At 44.4% G+C, this 22815-nt stretch overlaps 1 protein-coding gene across 1 annotated transcript in view; it reads right to left on the bottom strand.

The window, feature by feature from the left end:
• Window positions 1–1708: 1708 nt before the first annotated feature.
• SDHD (succinate dehydrogenase complex subunit D) overlaps window positions 1709–22815 on the bottom strand; it is a 64712-nt gene continuing 43605 nt past the window's right edge. Inside the window, exon 4 of the mRNA XM_078681844.1 lies at window positions 1709–2545. Coding sequence (XP_078537970.1) covers window positions 2380–2545 — 166 coding nt within the window. The 3' untranslated portion in view covers window positions 1709–2379. The remainder of the gene's footprint in view (window positions 2546–22815) is intronic.

The following is a 22815-nucleotide window of genomic DNA, read 5'->3' as shown; positions in this document are numbered from 1 at the left end:
GATAGGGGACATCCTACTCTGCTAGTGTTATTAGATCTCACAGCAGCGTTTGATACTCTGTCTCCGTCAATCCTGATCTCCAGGCTCATGGACATCGGAGTAGAGGGTACTGCCTTTAGCTTACTCTCCTCCTTTTTACACCATAGGGAGCAAAGAGTCAAAATCGGCAATTTTCTCTCTGCCTCCCAAGTAGTGCAATGTGGGGTACCACAGGGCTCCTCGCTGAGCCCATTATTATTTAACATCTATGTTACCCCACTTGCCAAGGTGGTGAGATCCTTTGATCTTGATGTATTGTCATACGCCGATGATACCCAGATCTTGGTATCTATTACCCAGTTGGCTAGCGATTCTGCGTCCAATTTTAGAGCATGATGGAGGCTGTCTCCCAGTGGATGGTGCGTAACTTTTTAAAACTGAACGGTGAAAAGACCGAAATAATGGTCTTTGGAGGCAGCCAAGATCTGTGGTCAAAGGACTGATGGCCTTGTTCACTGGGGGACTGCCCTCTTCCTACTCTTTCCGCCAGGAACCTTGGTGCCCTAATTGACCCCTTTCTCTCATTTGATCTTCAGGTAAATAGAACGGTGTCTACCTGTTGTGCCATTATTAGAACACTGAGGAAGATTGCCCCGTATCTATCTCAAGCAGCCCGGAAACAATCTACTGTTGCCTTAGTTTCATCTAGGCTAGATTATTGTAATGCCCTTTATAGTGGCATTAACAAAAGCTCCATCCACTGCCTTCAAATGGTGCAGAATGCCGCGGCCAGGATGGTCTTGAATCTCCCTAGGCTTGCTTCTGTAACCACGGCTAGAAGAGATCTTCATTGGCTTCCGATCTCCTCTCGGATCTCCTTCAAACTCCTGTGTCTGGCCTATGGTGCAATTCATGGCTCAGGCTCAGAGGGTATTAGGTCCCTCCTACGCGTTTACACCCCCCAAAGAACTCTCCGCTCAGCATCTAAAACATGCTTTCGGTTCCCAGATTTGTGAAGGCTAAATGGGGAGGTAGAGCATTTTCCACCCAGGTTCCAAAACTCTGGAACTCCCTCCCTCTGGAGCTCTCCAGTCAGTCTTCTTTGGTGGTTTTTAGGAAACGCCTGAAGACTTGGCTCTTCTCTCAGGCATATTAGAGGCTCTGCTCCTAGCGGTATTTTGATTTTGCAGTTGGTAGTTTGGGATTTTTGTCTGTCTGTTTTTGCGCCTTGATGCCCCTTGGGACTAAGTTTTGCGCGTTACAAAACGCCTTTCATTCATTCATTCAATTCTGGATGAATGTAACTAGATGTTTGATGAAGGAAGAAGAGCAGAGCTTCTCTGCATCTCTACCTCCTTCTATACCATCTGACAAAACATCATTAGACTTGAAGTTGGTTCTCAGAATAAAGACTTGGCTTCTCTGCTGGCTACAGGATAAGAAACAGGCAGTAAAAGTGTCTTCCATGTTCTCTACCTTTAAACCAGGTGAAAAGGGTGTGCCTCGGGGCTCTTCGTTAAACCATACTTTAACACCTATGTAGCTCTTTTGTCCTAAATCAATCATTTGGCTTCACTTTCATAATGTATATGGATGACATACAGATAGTCACACACACAAACCCTGTGGGGTACACAAACCCTGTACGGAAAAAAAAATGAAGCAACAAAGACTAAGATTCTTAACTGTGGTCAAACTGAACCAGCAATAAAATAACACTCAAACCATGTCTCACTTGATTCCACATTAATTTCGCTGTTTTTACAAAAAACAAATTTTAACTTGTATAAAGCTTTTATTTTTGTAGGTGGACAGAAATGTCTTCCCTTTATTGGCGAAGGTTTCAGCAACAAAAAAGAAATCCCAGATATTAGTGGCCAAGTGCGCGGGAAACCGTATTTACCAAATCAGGTTGGAATTGTAACCCTCTTTTTGGACCTTAAGTAATGCTCATGCATCTCCACTCCCTCCCCAAGAAATACAGAAATCCACATCAGTAGATAATTCGAAAGGTGACAATGTTTACAGTGCAGCACTGCAAATGACGCTTTCCAAACAACTGAAATATTCTATATGCTTCTCTGAAATGTGATCTTGGATGTCCCTCTTCCCATGTTTATGCAAACAATTCCTTACTTACTAAATCCCCCCGTGGACCGAAAATGCAAGAACTATCGTAGCATGGAGATGTTGCAAATCTTCTCTGTGGCAAGCAGTATACATTAACAATATGATTGCTACAGAACAAAGAGCAGTTTCCTTCACACAGTTTCTCGTATGGAATCAAATGACGAAAGACGTGAATTTCTGTGGCCAAGTCCCATTTTTTCCACTGTGCATCTATCACTCTCACAAGACAGAGTTAAAGCAGAACCCTTTCCCAATCAGTTCCACTCTGCATCAGACGCTCCAGAGCATGGCCACGGCCTTGGTGATGCCCACATCATGATAGTTGAAGTAGCAAAGACCTGCGAACGTCAAGGCCGACAGAGCAAAAAGGCCTGTATTGGCCACTTTGACCAAGGTGTCTCCTTTCACATAGTCTGTTACTGACTGTCCAAGACCCCTGGAATAAAAGAAAAGAAAAAAAAGAACACTCAATAAGGGGAAAACATCTATTCTGACAACTAATTTAAGTCTAAGCATCCAGATTTTACATATTACATATTTTTTAGATTTGTCTGTAATAACAATTTAACAAAGTAGGAATAGTAATGTGCATGAAGCTCAACAGTTCCATAGTTATTCAAAGCTACACAATATACTCTGAAAAGAAAAGGTACAGCATGAATATAGACCATATATCTCCCCGGTGCAGAGATACAGGTTCCATTGTTAAGTTTATTTCAAGAGTTCCCATCTCAGAAAGCCTCATGGTGCATATTTGGGAGACAGTCCTTTCAATCAAGCCATGGTCATTTGGCATTTAGCCAACAAAAAACTGAAGCCATCACACGTCTGATGGATTTTGAAATGACAGCCACATAACTTCAGAAGTAACACGCATGACTAAGAATCAATATTAAATTATCCGATATATATATACATATACATATATATATATATATATATATATATATATTATTCTGGTTTCCCCATGAGGGGAGAAGGTGTCTCCATGCACTCCCGGATATTATTTATCAATTATAGCCGTACATCCAAGTTAGTAGTTCGGTCTTCAGTTTATTGTTTATTTCAGCAAGCCAGCAACACCTGACGCGTTTCGGTCTCTACGGAGACCTTGCTCACTGTGAGCAAGGTCTCCGTAGAGACCGAAACGCGGCAGGTGTTGCTGGCTTGCTGAAATAAACAATAAACTGAAGACCGAACTACTAACTTGGATGTACGGCTATAATTGAGGTTTTGAGGGTGAAAGATATTGCTCACTGTGAGCAAGGTCTCCGTAGAGACCGAAACGCGTCAGGTGTTGCTGGCTTGCTGAAATAAACAATAAACTGAAGACCGAACTACTAACTTGGATGTACGGCTATAATTGATAAATAATATCCGGGAGTGCATGGAGACACCTTCTCCCCTCATGGGGAAACCAGAATAATTTGATCGCGGCTTGGTTCTGCCGTGCTCCGAGTGCACCGCCTCAAGAGCGCCTGGAGGCCCGCCCTGTGGACCACAGGGAATGATATATATACATTGAGTGGAGGACTTCCTGTGCATGGCAGGGCGCTGAGGAAGGCCAGGAGCCGAAATGCATTCGCCGCCAGCACTGAATGCTGCTAAATAAAGCTTGGCTTAACCTGTTAACCCCCTCTGGCCTCCTTTTCTTCTGTTGTGGAGGGAAGTTATGTGATGTATTCTGCTCCAGCCAAGGGGGCTGCCAGGATGGCCCTGCAGCACCAAGAGACCCGGACTTCATTTGGCACACGTCGTTGTTCATTCAGCGATTTTACACACTCGGGGGACCAAGACGTCCGGTGTCCGCCTCACTGACCAGGAGGTATCAGGCGGTAGGAGGCACTTGCCTCCGCTAGGACGCTATGCGCAATGGCTGTCCCTGCCGATATTTCCTTCCTGGACGCCGAGGCAGCTGCGGTCCGAGGGGACACAGGAAGGCTTTGCAGACTTTGGTAGCGCTCCGTGGGGACCCCCACCACCCTCCTGCACAATCCGGACAAAGCCATTTACTCACCAAGAGGCACTACCCATACCACCGACCCAGATGCACACCCAGGGTGCATTCTGGGAGTTGGAGTCCACTGTTGAACTTCGGACACCAACAGGTGAGAACAATCAGCCGGGGGAGGAGTTTCCGGACCTTCATTACAGGGTTGCAGGACTGGGACATTGAGTGGAGGACTTACTGTGCATGGCAGGGCGCTGAGGAAGGCCAGGAGCCGAAATGCATTCGCCGCCAGCACTGAATGCTGCTAAATAAAGCTTGGCTTAACCTGTTAACCCCCTCTGGCCTCCTTTTCTTCTGTTGTGGAGGGAAGTTATGTGATATATATATATATATATATAAAACGCTCCAACTCCTCCTCAGATAATGAAGAAGACAAACAGCACTCGAGAGGGAGTTATGCCAATCACGATAGTTTTTATTTTCGCGGAAAGGGCTCACACAGACACGTTTCGGCGTGCTGCCTTCGTCAGTGTGTGTTCAACACTATTTGTTACCGACATGTTAATAAAGCATTCAAATGGTAATAGACATGGACAAGGGACTATCATCACATTGTTTAAGGTGAGCGCCATCTTAGAGTGACATATTCCATCATGTAACTCCGCTATACACACAAAATTGAATGCAATAAAGCCCACAGATGGGCAATCACACCTTAAAAACCCCAGTGATGTGATAATATACAATTGTTTTTCCTATAAACACAAATCAAGCCGTGGATCGGCTAGTGTCCCTCATCATTACATGTTAACATATCCATCTATATTTGTAATGCAAGTGAAGAAAGAGGCAAAGCATTGCATTGCTATTATCAACTCAAAAAATGAGTGAATCATGTAGGGTTGTATCTTCGTCATTGTCTAAAAATGATGACACATTATTCAACTCCGAATTTATCAACCTAACTCATTCATTCAAGAAAAGAATAATCTTTCACCCTCAAACTTTCTAAAACCAAACCATGTCAATATTGATAGGTCTTCCCAGTTAATTGTCAAGTTATTGCCAAGTCACGATTGCATGATTGCTATACAATTAACAAAGTTCATAATATCTAGGAATAATTACCTCAATCAATAAAGTGAAGATTTGATAAAATTACACATTATACAATCAGCAAATCGTGGTTATTCATAACCTAATCAAATGAAATTCAAATCAGTATTATGTGATCAGGATTTCAATTACGAGCTACCAGACATCAGATACTTCTGTCAAATCATATTACTAAGGGAGGACATCACATATTTACATTTCACAGCAGTGCTCATACAGTATTCAACTTCTACATTTCTTATATCATTTTATCTGTGAGCCATGCCTCTTACTTGCCCAGATGAAATGCCATCTCCTCCCCACTATTTAGACCTTTAGGATGTTTCGTAGAGAGGTCAATTATATATCTCTACTCCAACCTCCGGAGTCTCCTCAAGCGGTCTCCACCCCTCACATTTGGAGGTACAACATCTATTCCAAAATATTGTAGCTTGTTCCGATCCCGCCCGTGAACATCAGCAAAGTGGCGAGCCACTGGGTAGGCTGGGTCGGCTTTGTCTATCGCTCTAAGATGTTCTAATATTCTTAGTTTAAGTTCTTTAATTGTACTTCCGATGTAGCGAAGGTCACACGGACAGTGTAGGCAATAGACCGCATACTGCGTGGTACAGGTGATAAATTTATTGATGGTCATTTTCCTCCCTGTTTCTGTTATTGTGTACGCCAGGACCCGTTTACTGCCTGCCCATGCTTTACAGTGGCCGCAGGGGTAAAAGCCTTTCTGCTCCCTTAGGGTATTAGTTCTGGGAGCAGGTTTATCGAAGTGGCTCGTGACCAGCATATCCCCGACTGATCTAGCTTTGCTGAAGGTTAGTAGTGGGTAAGTTGGTAAGTCTTCCCTAAGTACATTATCAGTTAACAGAATGTGCCAGTTTTTCTTGAGCATCATTCTCAGATCTGATGCCCCTGATGAATACGGGGTGATTAGCCTGAATTTTCCTTTGTTCTTAATTGCCTTTTTCTCACATTCCTCCCTCCTAGGGTTGGGAGTGAGAAGGGTTTCCCTCTCGATCTTCCCTACTTTAGTCAGCGTCTTGTTCAGCAGTTTTTCGCCATACCCCCTGTTCTTAAAGCGGGATACGCACTCAGAGGCAGCCGCCTCAAAGTCGGAATCTCTGGAGCAGTTTCTGCGGAGCCTCAATAGCTCCCCATAGGGAATGCTGTTGATAAGTTGAGGAGGGTGGCTGCTGCTGGCAAAGAGTGTGGAATTGCCAGCAGTCTCCTTCCTATATAGGGAGGTGTGAAGATGTTCTCCTTCAATGAATATTCTTAGATCCAGATATTCCGCTGCCAACGGACTCACTGAACCCGAGAAATGCAGATTCAAGTTGTTATTGTCAAGTATGTTTATATATTCATCTGCTGTATATATATATATATATATTGGAACTCCACAGACGCCACTTCCTGATCCACCCAGGACCGGCGAGGCAGGCAAAGTAGGAGACGGACCACTGGATTCACAGGTTCTTACTTTACTGCAGCTGGTAAAACAGGAGGTAGAGATATATATATATCCCTTGCATCACATGGATATATTAGTAGGATCCCACCCCCAGTGTCATGCTTCATCATCGGATCCTCACCCACTGCAACTAGTGTGAGTGGGTGGGCTCCACCTGGTTTGTAAGCAGAACTCTTACTAAAACTTAAGTACAAGTTAAGAAAGCTTTCAAGAACCTAATTCGTGTTTATTAATAAGGTCCTTTAGCTGGGGAAAAAACAGTGCGATGTTCTAGGAGTGCAATGACCCCTAACATCTATAGCTCAGTACGCTCAGTAAGGTCGACATGTTTCAGCCTGTTACAAGTGCCACTCAGAGTCATGTTTAGAATACTGGTTATACCAGCATTAGGAGTTGGTATTTAACACAATGTGTAGGAAATCTAGAGATTTAGTCAGTCCAGAAGAAAGTCTGCTGACATGAGTGGCACTTGTAACAGGCTGAAACATGTCGACCTTACTGAGCTATAGATGTTAGGGGTCATTGCACTTCTAGAAAATTACACTGTTTTTATCCCCGCTAAAGAACCTTATTAATAAGCAAGAATTAGGATTCTGAAGGGTTTAACTTGCACTTAGGTTTTAGTAAGAGCTCCGCTTACAAACCATGTTGAGCCCACCCGCTCACACTAGGTGCAGTGGCTGAGGATCTGATGATGAACATGCCACTGGTGGCGCTAGTGGGTTATGATCCTACTAATATATTCATGTAATGCAAGGCTTGCACCGATTCACCTGGGTGCAGATCTCTTTCCACTTTGATATATATGGAGACCAGTTAATTTGACCTTCAAAACATTAGTTCATCAGTTGCAAGGCTTTCACTCTTTTGTGTACTGTTTACTTTGTTAGGGAAGGTTGAGGGTTGCCCCAATTAAGCTGCTCACCCCTCCTTGTTTTTTAACATAAGGATCAATGTTAGCCTGTGATGAAACATCAACTGTCATTATTCAATAAACTTGAATGCCCGAGTACATGTTAGCCTGTGATGTAACATCAACTGTCATTATCCAATAAACTTGAATGCCTGAGTACCTCTGCGTAGATGTGCACAAGAAGGGCTTACCATTAGAGTAAACCTATGTAGGTGTACCGGATAATTTGCAAAGGTGTACCACAATACATTTGAGCATGTGTCTATAGTGCATAGATTGATCTAAAGTCAGGAAAACAACCCCCTTGCTGTAAAAATACCCAATTTGGTCCATACCTCTGCTAATAATTCTTTACTCATTTGTCCATTGTCGGGGGGATTTGAAGGCAGGCAAGGGATTATTTGGGTGGCCAAAAGCAGGTGAATATGACATATGTGCTGCCAATTTTCCCATCTCCGGCCATAACCAACCAGTGCATTGAGCTGTTTGTACAACACCGGTCGGTTTAGGTTAATTCAACACACTTTGCAGTGTTCTCATTTCAATGTGATCCATTTCTACAGAAGGTGTGCGGCAAGTAGAAAGGTGAAAGTAACTAATAAAAGGGCAGCGCAGACCCGAAAATCCCTTTTATCCTTGGGTAAGGTTAATATAACTCATTGCAACAGATATTGTATATAAGTCCAGATCAACACAGATACAATACAGCACAGGCCATGAAAGGAGCACCCACCTGGCTAGACCATCCAACACGCACTGTCCACAATTATCCATATCACGACATCTGCTTGTATAGAAATACCCAGATATCCCACTAAGTGCCCCAGCGGAAGGGTATTCCAAATCTACCTGTGCTTGAGGCCTGAGTGAGTGGGTGTACCTACTGTTTTCCCCAGTTAACTTTTATGCCAACGCAGTTGCCAATTCTAATACTTTTTCAGATACCAGTTCGCAGGGTAATTCGCAAAAGGAAGATCGTCACATAAATGAGGGCACAACAATTTTTCAGCCAACAAGCCAAATTCAATAGCAACAAGCAGGGTTGAAAGCGAGTATTTCTGTCAATCATCCCTACCTATAATAAATGTTTCAGACAAACACTTATTAGGCACCCCGCCAACACGTTTAGTATAATAGTTTAATAGGATCTATCAAAAGGAACCTCTTGAGTAACACAGCCATCAAGAAAGACCACTCCTTTGAGTCAAAGGCTGCTTGGCGTTAAACTACACCAAGATTCCTACTTCTGATGTAGAAGCGTGAATACGGTGTGCAAATTATGCGATTTAGCTCTGCTCCTATCAAATTCAGCCTGGGTTGGGAGGATCAATTTGTCCATTAAGGACTTACATCTTTTAGCAATAACTGGGGGCAGAATTTTAAGTTGAGATTTAAAATAGAAAATGTGCATCAGGCCTTAGGAAGCCTATCATCTTTTTTAGATTTCAGCAGAACGATGGGTAGCTGGGTGTAACTTTCACATCTTCAGTGTTTCCAAATATACCTCAAGTAAACGTGGAGCCAATACATTTTTCATAAACTTCAGCTGTAAAGCCAACGGATCCACGCACTTTCTGTAAATTTACAGATTTATTGGCTAAGGTTTTGGTAATGAAAATTGTTGCTGTAGTACAAATGCTCTACCCTTGAAGGGTCCCAACTCCATCAGGGGCTCAAACACAGTAGATGAAAAATGTATCACTTAACACAAGGACAACAATCCTTGAAAGGCTATACATGTACATTTCAGTTAAATATTCCTATTAATTCATTGCTATTTAGTTGTGTATCGCTGACTCACTGATGCTCAGAGAAAGTGAAGAGATCAGTCTGACCAGACCACCTGAAAATACAGATATTTTTCCTGAGGCCCTTTCACATCTGAATCGCCTTCTGGCTGATCCTTTTGCTAAAAAATACCCACTCTTTCACAGTAGTCTACAAGCATGCATACACACACAAATTATGTTAATAACACTGTGCTTTTCATTTATTTATAATATTCACTGGGCAACCTCCAGAATGGCAGGTTTAGGTTACGGTTTGTAATTGGACAACGTTTTCCACGTGATGAGGAACAGTGCAAAAATCTGCAAGCAGCCAATGTATCACTAGGGGCATTTATGCACCGAATGAATTCAGTGCATTTTTAGGTCTGCCTGAACCAGTCGCTGTTGATTGCGACATTCTTTTGTTCATTTAAAAAAACACCTCTAAAACAAGGACTTTTAGCATGCACATTACCTACCTTTGGCTGACTTCACTGTCACGCTTATTTTCTTCCATTTCAGTGGTGCAGGGGTGTTTCTTTCACTTTTGCCTCAGTGGGGTTGTTTTCTTCCCCAGAGCACGGATCAAGTACGGATTGATTTCTGGAGTTATGTTCTTACTCAATACCTGCGCTTAGATTGTGCGACTTATTAGGTCGAGCCTGGGCAGTGCATGCACTGCTCTGCGAGGCATGTCTTAGAATACGGGCTTTAAGCACAGCCCATGTTTTCAACTGTCTTCTCTTACTGTCCTTTGTAAATGCCCGCTTCTGATTGGTGGATAGGTTTACTAGTCCCTCCTTTTGTTTCCACCCATGAGGACTGGCCCTCTTACATGTGCTTATACGCTTCACGTTATTTTCCCAAACTTCAAGGAGAACTCCTTTTTCTGCTGCCCTGCCTCTGCTAATGTTCCTGCCATGAAACCTTAGCGGATCTTCATTTTTCAGCTTGGCCTCTCACTTAACCTTCAAGTGCCGTTCCCCACACCACCTCATCCCTCCCACACGCTAGTGCATGCTCGTCCCCAACACCCCTCCAAGGTCGCTGCTTTTTCCAGAATTATGGTGGTGCTTTTTAGCTTTGGGGCCCGCTGTCCCGCTCCTAATCTCCCAGTGCTGTTCCCCACACCACATCAGCCCTTCCACACACGGCTGTGCTTTTTTCTTCAGCACTACAGCTATTCTTAACTCTCAAAAATAAGTTTCAGTTTTGAATACTCACAGACAGAGATTGAATTTGTGAAGATCTAGGCTAGCCCAGAAAACAGGCGAGGTAAGTGACAGTAGGGAGGTGCAGGAAGAATATGGGTTTACTACTCAAATTTAGCAGTTTATCGTGTAGGGCTCTGTGCTAATACCAGCAGTCAGTATGTACCCTGTGTATTGCTTTTATGTTCGCAATCCTCTTATGCACTGAAAGCTGTCCACTTCACTGCTGCTCTTAATCTCCCCTTGCCACGCCCTTCCCCACACCACCTTACCCCTCCCAAACAGTGCATGCCCGCCCCCAACACTGCTTTGTTTTCTTTGTTGTAAACACTCTCTAGCACTCTAGTTTGCTGTCTCGCCTGTGGGCGTTTGTCCTCAATCCACATTGCAATCTTTTACCCGTGTGTTTTCTGCAAGTTGTGAAATCTCTCCCAATATCGATTGCTTTTTTCAAAGTTTTTTTTTTTTGCTTTCTAATTTACATGTGCTTAAATAATTGATAACAACCTGATTTAGTCCCAGCCTTGTAAGTTTTAAAAGCACTAAGATTATGGCCCATTGGGAGCTTTACATTACTGTTGCATGTATTGCGCTCTTAGTTGCCTGCACACAAACATTATTAGAACATTGGAATGTTGGGAGCTCCATTGAAGACAACGGAGTGCTCCATGCTTTTACCAGTTGGTAAAGGCCTGCAAAGCAACATTCCAATGTTGTTTTCAAAGGCCTCTCAGAGCCCGAGGGAATTTAAACCCCTCGAACTCAGAGAGGCCTTTGTTTTATTTGTTGGAACATTCTGCCCTCTAGTGGCAGAATGTTCTAATAGCCTTATAGCCCTTCGTAGCTGGGCTATACCAGCAGTTAAAGTCCCTCGCCTTCGGTTCGGGCCTTTAACGCTGGAGCGGGCCTTTAATAGCCGGTATAGGCCGCTACGGCGGGCTATAAGGCTATATTAAAATATCTTCAGATGTCGGTTTACAGTTGTGGTTGAGGTGCTATTAATTTCAAACACGTGTTTAACTATTCTTCCAATAAAAGTAATGCACAACTTTTATTCTATGTAGAGCAAAAACAAAATGCAGCACGTTTCTTTCCTTGTGAGGTATCAGCATAACCAAGGGAGTTCTCGGAGCTGCTACATTCCTCACACTGACAGGTGTACAAAAACAACACTACCAGATACTGCAGCCTCCCGCACAAATAGCTGCACAAGGACATATTTTCCTTCCTACGTCACTCAGTTGCTTTTGGAGGTTTCTATTTTTGAAAACATAATGCAGCAGAGGCCGGAAGGTAAACTAGAAAATCCATATATCAAGGTAAAGAGTGGTTTTTCCAGTTGCAGGCGTCTCAGAACTCTCTCTTGCTAATCTTATTATGTAGTTTCCTTGTAAGGAAAATATGCTAAGTGGAAAACAAATTAAACAGTTTTTACATTTGTCCAGTTAAGTTTTTTTGCCAGGAACACTGCATTGTGGAATTTGTAGTTTTGGGTTTACCTTTTTAGGTCTCGCCTACGCAGCGCGCATGCGCTGCATAGGCAAAAGACCTTTAGCAATCGCTTCGTTTTTTGTCTTAAAGACGTGCCCGTGTTCCATTGCCTTAAAAAATGGAAACGCGTGCACGTTTGGCGATTCCCTTGCGGGAGGGAGCTTGACACCATATGTTTGTAATTAACTTACAAACACATGGTGCCCCTGGCTCGCTCAAGCAAGGGAAACGCTTTCACTTTTGCCGACACTTTTTTAGGCGTGCAGGCCTGTTTTAAAGAGCTACTGCCTTTTGTGGCGTAAATGGCTTTGTACGGTAACTTCCCATGTGACAGCGCTATCGTAGTCCCTCAAATTTCATGGTCCTTCAGGCACAGCAGCAATGCAAATGGAGTACTTAACTAAATACATAAATAAAATAACGCATAAATGCCATTGCACCTGCACCGGACGGACAACCAAGACGATTAAAAAAAATAACGCTTCTGATATTTCTTCAGAAGACACGCGTTTAGACATAAAAAGAGGCATTTAACCTTTTTTCTCCATCCTTTGAAATAGTGATCAATGGATTTCAGAACCTGGCTTTTTGCACGACCTACATTGCACATGTTCGAGGTTGTCGTACAGTATGCTAATGCAATATCAATTTTCAATGTACGCACGCCCGCTTGTGGTGCCACTATATTATATATGCTTATGGTGCTAGTCGTAGCCACCATGCAGTTACTGAGGGTGTATTTTTATTATATTTATATTAACAAGTGTGAAATCATTTGTATACCTTCTTCAAGTACTACCAAAGCTTCTGCATTATTGCACCTCAATACACAGTAAAACCTCCAGAAGAAGTTGGGGGGGCGGGGGCACGTGGTGCTTAGCATGCATGTGATAATGAAATGTTCGCTTCCTGGTTCCTCCAAGACGCAGCATCTTCCCGGGCAGTGTTGTGACCTGAGCCCATACCTCGGGGGTCAGTGTGTCCACCGCTGAGCCCTCAAGCGCCAGTGCGCTATCCGTTTTTCAAGGTGGGTCGACCACATGGACATGAGCAAATCAGCTCTGGAAAATGCCCCGTCCCTGTCTTTGTTCGGATTGAGTCGCGAGGACGGTTCTCAGGCCTACTAAAGTGCAAAGGCAGTGTCTAGCATTTCTGTATATAACATCCAGCATTTGATGCCTGTGATAGCATATTAAAGCCAGACCTATTAGCATTGCCGGGATCATTTATTAGTGTCGGTTGAACACTCCTGCAGTCATTCTGCAAGTCCTAACACAAATATTTGAAAAAAAGACTGATACAGTCCAAAATAAAAACCCTACTCACAGCAAAGGATTGTTTTCTTCTAAATCATACATGTATTTTATGTCTTTTTATTGTTTATTTTATATACACTATCATAAGATTTGGGGCAGCAAGTAATCCTAAAACAATATGAGCTTATCATGTTCAATAAGACAGACTGATAAAGAACTACCAAGAAAGTTCTCTACCAACCTCCATGCACTGCCAAACGCATAATTTAATGTCTAAAGAGTTAATACTCTTTTGAGATGTAAAATAGTCCATTAGTGCACCCGCTCTGTAAAAGCAATACACCCAATAGCACAAGGTGAGAATGAAATTCTGCTCAGGCTGAGGCAAATCCACTTTATGTATAATTTAAAGAATTGGTATTAATTGGTCTTTCAGACATCTGTGTAGTCAGGCCAGACCTAAAAACACATGCAAGAAAAGCCTGATATCATCTTATGGTTTTCCAAAAATGGAAGTGGCAGAAATTCTCTTCAACATATCATTTTGCGGTGACAGTCACAATGGAACCTGCCTTTACATGCTTTAGTATGCTACGTATAAATTGTGCGCTTTGCTATACTGCTAGCAAATGTGCACGTTTCTGTAGATTGAGTGTGCGAGGATGGTTTTAAGCCAGCCAGTTAACCTTTTATAGTTGCGACATCCAGGATAATGTGCTGCAAGGCTAAATACTTACAAGGTCCCAAAGGCGAGACCTATTGGCTATGCCAATGCTTGTTTATTATGTGCTAGTCTAGTGCAAACACATACAGACATAATTGGATGATGGTATGCCTGCAGCTTTACAGGACTGTATTTTTTACAGTAGAGGTGAAGTTGCATAAGGCATAACTTAAAATGAATTGTATTGCATTCTGGGATTTGCAGTCTGGAGTTGTGTTACTAAGACTAGAAGCACAAATTGCATTTCAGGTTTCAGTTAGGCTTATTTGAAGCTCTGCACATTTGTTTGTTCAGTGCTGCGGATGTCGATCCATGTCTGGGCAGTGTCTCCTATCCATGCAAGAGTCACACACGTTACCAGGGTGACCTCATAATTTATCTGAGCCAAATAATTAGAGCATTCTTTGTTACTTTAAAGACTCCAATGTCCGGTATATTTTTACTCCGGCTTACAAATGCTTGACTGCATTTTAGAGTGAATAAATATCTCAAAACAGACAGTAGAATTATTCTCTTTTCAAAAAGACAGCATTCATGCTCTTTGGTAAGGAAGAGGGACAGTCATGCTCTTTTAATTATATGTTAAACATATAATTGAATGATTGCATGGATGATAAGTGAGAATTCAATGTACAGATGAATGAGTGGGAGCATGGATGGAAACATCAGGGCACTGTAAGGGATAGGCCAGACCTACTTGCTTTGCCAGTGCTTCATGTTACAGAACACCAGTGTTAAATGCTTGGATACCAAAAAACATCACTAAAAAAACTGTAATTTACAACACCAATAGCTCCGACTTTCACGATTTTTTTTTGCTCTGACTTGCAAGACCATCAGGATTGAAGGTCGCGCCTCCAGATATTTCCAAAAGCTGAATGCAAACAACTAACAATACCAAAACTCTGTCCCATGCGAACAATTTGCAAAACATACATTTTGGCCGCCTGTAGCTTTTTTAATGATTAAGCTGTAAACCTTCTCCCTTCCGTTGAAACTACTGCCATACAGTATTATTTATTTATTCAAAGTTTTATATAGCGCGAACAAGATCTTTACAGATATCAGAGTGCTTCACAGAAACAGGGGGGGAGTGGGCAACAGGAGGGTGAATAAACATATAATTGGGTACAGTACAGTAAACAATAGCATAAATGGATAGCAGTCATGTGCTAATAAAATACCAGTAAACAATCAGATAGACAATAATATAAGGCAGTTCAGAGTCCTTGATCCAGCTACAATAGAGATCAGGAGATACCAATAAACACTCAAAAAGACAATAATATAAGACGGTGCAGAGTCTTTGATCCAACTGTAAAAGAGATCAGGAGAGCTCAGGCTATATGGATATCTATATCACTTACTTAGAGTTACAATGAAACAAGGGGTAGGGGAAGCAGGGGGGAGATTCAACAAACTACTGTGCAGTGTAGTAATAGGTAGTAAGTGAGTAGCATAATAGGATCGCATTCATGTATGAGTATGAAGTCATTGGACAATCAAGTAACCAATGTTACAGAGGCGGTGCAAAGTCTCTGATCAGCAGCAATAAAGTTCAGGTGAACTTGGCCATAAGGATGGCTTTCACCTCTTTCTTGAAGAATGCAGTGGAGGAGATAAGCCTTGTTTCAGGAGGGAGTGCATTCCAGATCCTGGGTGCCATTCCTGAGAAGGAGCGTTTGTAAGTTTTTTCCTTACGGAATCTGCGAGGTTTCAGGAGCAGACTTTTTGTACTTCTATTAAATCTCGAGCCTCCTGATATAGACAACTTTTGAGTGAGGTAGTTGGGTGCCTTATGGTGTATGGCCGAGTGTGTCATAACGGCAATTTTCAGTTGTATTCTGGCTTCAAAGGGAAGCCATTTCAGGGATTTCAAGTCAGGGGTTATATGAGAGTGTTTTCTTGAGCCAGTAATGAGTCTCGCGGCAGCATTCAAGGAGGCTCTTAGGGGTGCGGTTGTTGATAGAGGGAGTCCGCTGAGGGCCACAATTCCATAGTCTATGCGGGGGATGACTAGGGCTTGTACAGTAGTCAGGAAATCTTTGACAGGGAGGAAGGGTTTAAGTTTCCTCAATGTGTTGATTTGGGAGTTAGCTCCTTTCGTTGCTTTGCTAATGTGCTGTTGCATATTGAGCTTTGCGTCAAATGTGTGATACCTAAGGATTTCGCAGAGTCCACGATGGTGGGTCGGACATTGAGTGCGGTTAGGTGATTGAGCCAGATTTGGGTGGTGGTAGTTTTCGCAGGGGGTGATATCAGGAGGAACTCAGTTTTCAGAGCATTTCGTTTGAGGTGATTGTCGGCCAACCACGATTGGGTGTTTCTAAGTGTGTAGTTCAGAAGTTTGATATCTTCCGGGGATTGTACCTTTAGGTAAAGTTGAGTGTCATCGGCATACATATGGAAGTGTACATTGGATGCTTGGAGCAAGGTGGCGAGTGGTTCCATGACGAGGTTGAACAGCGTGGGTGAGAGGGAAGATCCTTGTGGGACGCCTAAATCTACTGGCACAGGTGAGGACAGCAAATTGTTGATCTTGAACTTCTGAGACCGGTTGTGTAGGAAGGAAGTGAACCATTTGAGCACAGTCCCGGATAAACCCATTCTAGTATTTAGGAGCTCCAATAGGTTCTCATGTTTGACCGTGTCAAATGCTGAGGAGAGGTCCAGGAGGATGAGGAGGCAGGAATCATTGCGATCAAGGATTTGGAGGGCGTCATCAATTATGTGTGTCATAGCCGTTTCCGTGCTATGTTTCGCTCGGAAGCCTGATTGATGAGGGTTGAAGAGGTCGAACTGGTCAATGTGTTTTGTTAGTTGGAGTTGCACACATTTTTACAGCAGTTTGGCCAGAGTGGGGATATTGGTGATAGGGCGGTAATTGTTTAGGTCCGCCGGGTCAGCTGTAGGTTTCTTGAGTATGGGCATGACTTGCCCCACCTTGAGGGAGTCTGGGATGAGACCTTGTTGAAGGGAGCTGTTAATGATTTTAGTCCAGAGTGGGAGGAGTACGGGGGTGAAGTCTTTTACAGCATTAGCAGGTAAGGGGTCTGAGAGGTGATTAGAGGGCTTCAAGGTGCCGAGCAGTTTGTGTATTGCTTCTTCAGAGTAGGTGTCGAAGGACGTCCAAGATGCGTTATTTTTAGGTTGGGTGTTGGACATTTTGATGTGGCTAGGGTATCGGCTTACATCATTGAGGAGGTCGCATCTTATGCTGTCGGTCTTTTGCTTAAAGAAAGCAGAAAAGTCTTCACAGTGTGGGATGTCGTTTGTTGCGTCGTTTGATAGTGAGGGTTGCGTCTTGGTTTGAGTTTTGACTAGTTTTAGTATTCTAGTCTATTCTAGTGTTCTAGTATTACTTTTAACCCTTCTTTACCTCTACCCACCCCAGACCCCTAAAATCACCTTCACCTCCCTACACCCTAAAATCACCTTTACTCATCCCTAAATACTAAAATCACTTTATTTTTATTAACATAAAAAACTATTTAAAAAAAAATAAAAAATACTTACCTCCGAGCTAAAGGTACAAGTACCTGCATGGAAATTAATACTTAAAACCAATCACTGTCCCTCGTGGTCAATGCTGGCTGAGTCAGTGATTTTCTTCCTCTAACTTTCAGTCGTGATGTTGTACATCAGGGCTAAAAGGCATTGACAAAGCCAATAGCTATTGCATAGGCAAGACCAATTGGCTTTGCTAATGCTTGTTGATTTTTTGGAATAACGCTGATGCAATATCTGGGTCAGCTTTTATTTTTTATGCTTGTACATATGTCTGAAAGTTACCATAATCACTTCTTTCTTTAACTTGGCAGTGTAATGTTAAATTAAGAATCCTATGCTAAGGTTATTGCCATGCCGGTACAAATATAATACTAGGTGCAAGTCGTTAGGGGGTAAAATAGAATCATACTGGACTCCTATTGGCTGTGACATTACTTCTTTAAAATTTAATTAAGCAACTAAAAAACGACCAATGCCATTCAGCAGCCGAAATTTCCCTGTGGAACATCACTCTACCCGAAAAATTCCCACTGATCCCCGAGTTAGGAACACAGGCTTTTTAGCCATGAGAGCAGAGAGGGTAGAGTGATGTTCCACGGGGAAATTTCGGCTGCTGAATGGCATTGGTCCCAGAGTTAGGAACACAGGCTTTTTAGCCATGAGAGCGACCGAGAGGCACCTAGCACACACTCAGAACCCTAATCTACTAACTCGTCCTAAAAACCCATCAACCCACATACACTAAAGCCTATTCACACACCCCAATAGAGGGTGTGGAAAACTGCTGACACATTCACTTATGTCAACACCTACCTTTTACCATAGACAGGCGCACTGGCTCAGTTCACATCAACAACAAAGCCAAAAGTTCAAAATATTGTCTTTCACTCAGCAATTAACAAGTTCTTAAAAATACATTGTTCATACCACTTCTGGTGGATAATTTTACATCTGTGCATCATGCACCAGCGAAAAAATGCATCAGTGCACATGGCTTCCCTATACAAATGGCTCTGAAATTCATATTAACACCTAATGAATGAAAATCAAAAAAAGAATGTAGTTGATCCAGGCATCTGCTTTTGCCTATGGTAGAGTTAAATGTGAAGAATAGATGTATACATCGTCCCTGGTGACAGCCCAACCTCCCCTCATTTACTGATTCAGCTACCTGAACTATATTTTGAGTGGCGGGCCAGGAGCAACCCACTTATAGGCTGAATGATCAGTCGCACAACTTTAAAGCACATCGAGCCCTTTCGTTGCGAATGCTGTGGCATCACTTGACTGCCCCTCCTGCCCAGTGGGGACGAGACGGTCACGGGTGGGGGTGGGGGAGGGGAGGGGAGGGGGGGGGGGGAGGGGAGGGAGGAAGACGGAGGGGGGTTGTCAGGTCACCACGCGGGGGAGCAGAGTACGGGGCCACGTGGACCAGGGAAGGCTGGTCGACTTCTTGGAGGCATGCGCACCACTGATGCCTCCTGCATGCACTCACCCTCCCACTTTGCCTCCCTACCCTCACTCCCCAATCGCCCCCAAGTGCCTCTTTTGCCTGCCGAGAGAGTGCAACTAACTGTTGAAGAGGCGGTCCTCTACACAATGCAGATGTGGTCAACATCTACCCACCGCAGCTTGGTCTCTGATATTTTGTGCAGTTGATGCTAGAGGTCTGTGTACTCTGCAGCGACCCCGGTGCTGCACCTTGTTTAACGTCACTGTACCTTAATGTGCTTTCTTCAACACATACTCCCTGATGCACTCCTGACTCTTTGGTTGACACTGTACTGTTAAGGTTTCAACAAATAAATGTTGCAAAAAACAGAACGTCAAGAATATTTCTCCAACGACTAAGTAGAGACAAGTAGACCGCTTGGTCAGGGATATTAGGGACGTGCTTTCCCCACGCAGCTCTGATCCGAAAGTGCCACTGCTCAGGTCTGTCTCTTCGTAATTCAATCTCTTCTGTGGCCATTTCTGTCTCTGTGCCTCTTCGTTGTTCTGTCTCTTCTGTTGCCATACCTGTAGGGTGACCAGACGTCCCCGTTTTCCTAGGACGGTCCCCGTTTTTGGCGAAGTGTCCCCGTGTCCCAACACTTTTCTCCAAGTGACTCAAATGTCCCAGTTTTCAAACAGAGTCCGGGTTAAACACAGAAATGTCAGTTTTTCATTGTTCTGGTTGAGCATGTGCACGCGCATGCTCTCTTTACACTGTTTACGGCGTGGGTCGTCACTGAGGAGAGCGCTGTAGCAGGAAGGGAAATCCTTTGAAGAGAGACATTTTCTCTCGGGATTTCCCTTCTCTTTTTACTCGCAGCGCCACCTATGTCATCGTGCCAGCCATATTTGAACAATTGCATATCACCAAAACTGAATCTTCGCTAGAGGAGGAAATAGTGATATTAAGGAGCAACCCCAGTTTATGAACTTTCTGAACTTCTGTGATCTGTAGAGGCTGTGTGTTTGCTGCTCCTCCAGATGTCCCATCTAGAAGTACACGAAACAGAAACTTTAAAGTATTTCTGAATGTTAGGATGAGTGTCTGACAACACATGTGGTGATGACGTCCCCAATGTCCTTCCTAAGCTCCAACCATTCTTTTCTACCAGTTCCAAGATCAGAACAGAAATCCTGTGTTCCCCATATCAAACCTATGACTGACTTTTTGACTGAACTTTCAGATCACGGCAACCTGTTTAGCTGGAAAGGACTTAAAGGAGCAGTATTAACACCTGTGGAAGAGGCTTAGCAGCGCTGCTCGAGCTTTTTGCTCAGGTCTTCACACTATTGCGCTATGAGATGATACCAATTTCTAGAGTGCACTATACATACCCCAGTAAGGTAACATGACATTCCAGCAGTGACTACGCAAATGTGGGAGGACTGTGTGGTCGGCCAGCCTTTGTGACCCATAATACCCCAAGGCAGTAATACCTGGAGAGATGTGTTTTTCTTACATTGGTCCATGGCTGCACTTTGGCAATTTAGCATTCCGCAGTTTACCTCCCATGCTTTTCTGTCATGAGCAACTAATCAACATGAGTGAGCTGTACTTTACGTGGTGCTGACGCGCAGTTATAGAAATGAGCATTGATAAAGCTAGTAAATCTGGCATTTGCTATCCTGTGATGTTTTATTGATTTTTGGCAAATATATGCTATAGTCCTTAAAAGTGTAAACGTAAAAAAAAGTACTAATGCTGGTGCATAAAGGAGAGAGCTGCCAATAAAAAAAAGACTTCAGAATTGTTGTCTGTAATGCTTCTTCTCGGTGTGTGGAGGGAGCTGTCATTGTAGTCCCTTTTCTATGTCAGCTGTCAAATAGTCCTACTTTTATGTCGATGGTTACTGCAAACCGTAGTACTTCTTCTAGGTCTATGACCTGTCCCCGTTTTTTGTTTTGAGGATCTGGTCACCCTATATATCGGTCTGTGCCGCTTCATTGTTCTGCCTCATTGTCATTATGTCTCTTTAGTGCCAGTATCTGTCGCCGTGCCTCTTTGTTATGTCTCTTTTGAGCCCGTATGTGCCTTATGCTGCCTACTTTTTCTGTCCCCCTCGTGCCAGTTTTCTGCCTCCTCTCTGCTCTCCTTCCCACCGCTGCTGCCCCCACGCCGCCCCCCGCCTCCTTGCCGGTTCCCACCTCCCAGCTGCGCTTCCCTCCCCTACTTAATGGTGGCAACTGTGATTGTGAGCAAGACCTCTGACCGCCTGGTCAGGGACGTGCTCTCCCCACACAGTTCCGATCCATAGTGCCACCGCCCAGGTCTGCTGTCCGTTGTAGTCTGGTTCTGTTCCTGTGCCTCTTCTTTGTTCTGTCTCTTCTGTGCCCATATCGGTCTCTGTTGCTTCTTCGATGTTCGGTCTCTTTTTTTGCCCGTATCTGTCTCTGTGCCCCTTCGTTGTTCGGTATCTTTTGTGCCCGTATCTGCCTCTGTGCTTTTTTTCTGCCTACTTTTTCTGTCTCCTTCGTGCCCGTTTTCTGCCCCCTCTCTGCTCTCCCTCCTGCCGCCGCTGCTACCCCAGCGGCCCCTCCCCCCCTGCCGGTTCCCACTTCCCACCTTTCTTCTGCTCTTCCCTCCTCCCCTACTTAATGGCAGCTGCTGCGCATTGGGCGACAAAGGCAAGCTCATCTGCGCTCCTCCGTGACCTGACCGCAGCCAGGGACCCTGGTCCTCCTGCCATCCACAGGTATGACTCAGCTGCCCTCCTCGTACTCCACCCAGGAAGAGACAACAACTGCCATAGATCGACGCCTAACACCACCCAGGGCCAGTTCTCCTGCAGACAAACCTTCAGCATCAACAGGCACGCCACGACCGCTGAACCCAGGCCAGACTCCTGCACCACCAAAGCCCTGACGTGCATCATCCTCAACGTGCGCTCCCTCCACTGACACGCCACGGAGATCTGGGACCTGCTCAACACCCTCTCGCCAGACATCGCCTTCTTCACAAAAACATGGACCAACGCCACCTCCTCCCCAAACATCGCCACCGGCATCCCCGACGGATACAAGATCCAAAGAAAGGACCGCCCCCACTGCCCAGGAGAACTCGCAATCACACACAAGAGCTCCCTCCGATTCTCCATCTCCAGCACGAACGACCCCCTCTCCAACACAGAGCACCTCCACTTCCAGATCCAAACCAGCCCCAGAACCGCACAGGACCCTAGTCTACAGATACCTCGGCCCTCGCGCCTCCTCCACCACCACCACCATTGCCGACCTCGTCGCACCCCACACCATCGCCTCCACAAACTACATTCTCATTGGAGACCTGAACTTCCATCTCGACAACCGCAGCGACTCAGACTCGACCACCCTCCTTGACAACCTCGCCAACCTTCGACTGAAGCAGCTCGTCACCACCCCCACCCACAGAGACGGACACACCCTCGACCCCATCTTCGCAGGATTGACAAACAACCACTCTAGCCACACCACCCAGCCCCTCTGGACAGACCACCACTGCGTACACTTCACCATCAACTCTACCACCACACCCAAACCCGCCCCAAGCCTGACACGGAGGAATTGGAGCAAGATCACAGAGGAACACGTCAACATCACCCTCCGCCACGACCAAAGCCAACTCCGCAGCCAAAGAACTACACCGCTGAAACACCAACTGCGCAGACAAGCTCGCACCCCTTCTCCACCCCGCCAAACAACTTCCCCTAAAGGCCGCCTGGTTCACCACCGACCTCCAAGAAGCCAGGTGCTCCTACAGATGCCTCGAGAAACTCTGGTGGAACAGGAAAACCAGAACAACTACAGTAACGCCATGAATGAATACCACC

This window comes from Lissotriton helveticus, chromosome 3_1 (assembly GCF_964261635.1).
Source record: "Lissotriton helveticus chromosome 3_1, aLisHel1.1, whole genome shotgun sequence".
NCBI lineage: Eukaryota > Metazoa > Chordata > Amphibia > Caudata > Salamandridae > Lissotriton > Lissotriton helveticus.
The sequence above is the reverse complement of the archived record's forward strand: the minus strand, read 5'-3'. Positions and strand labels throughout refer to the sequence as shown.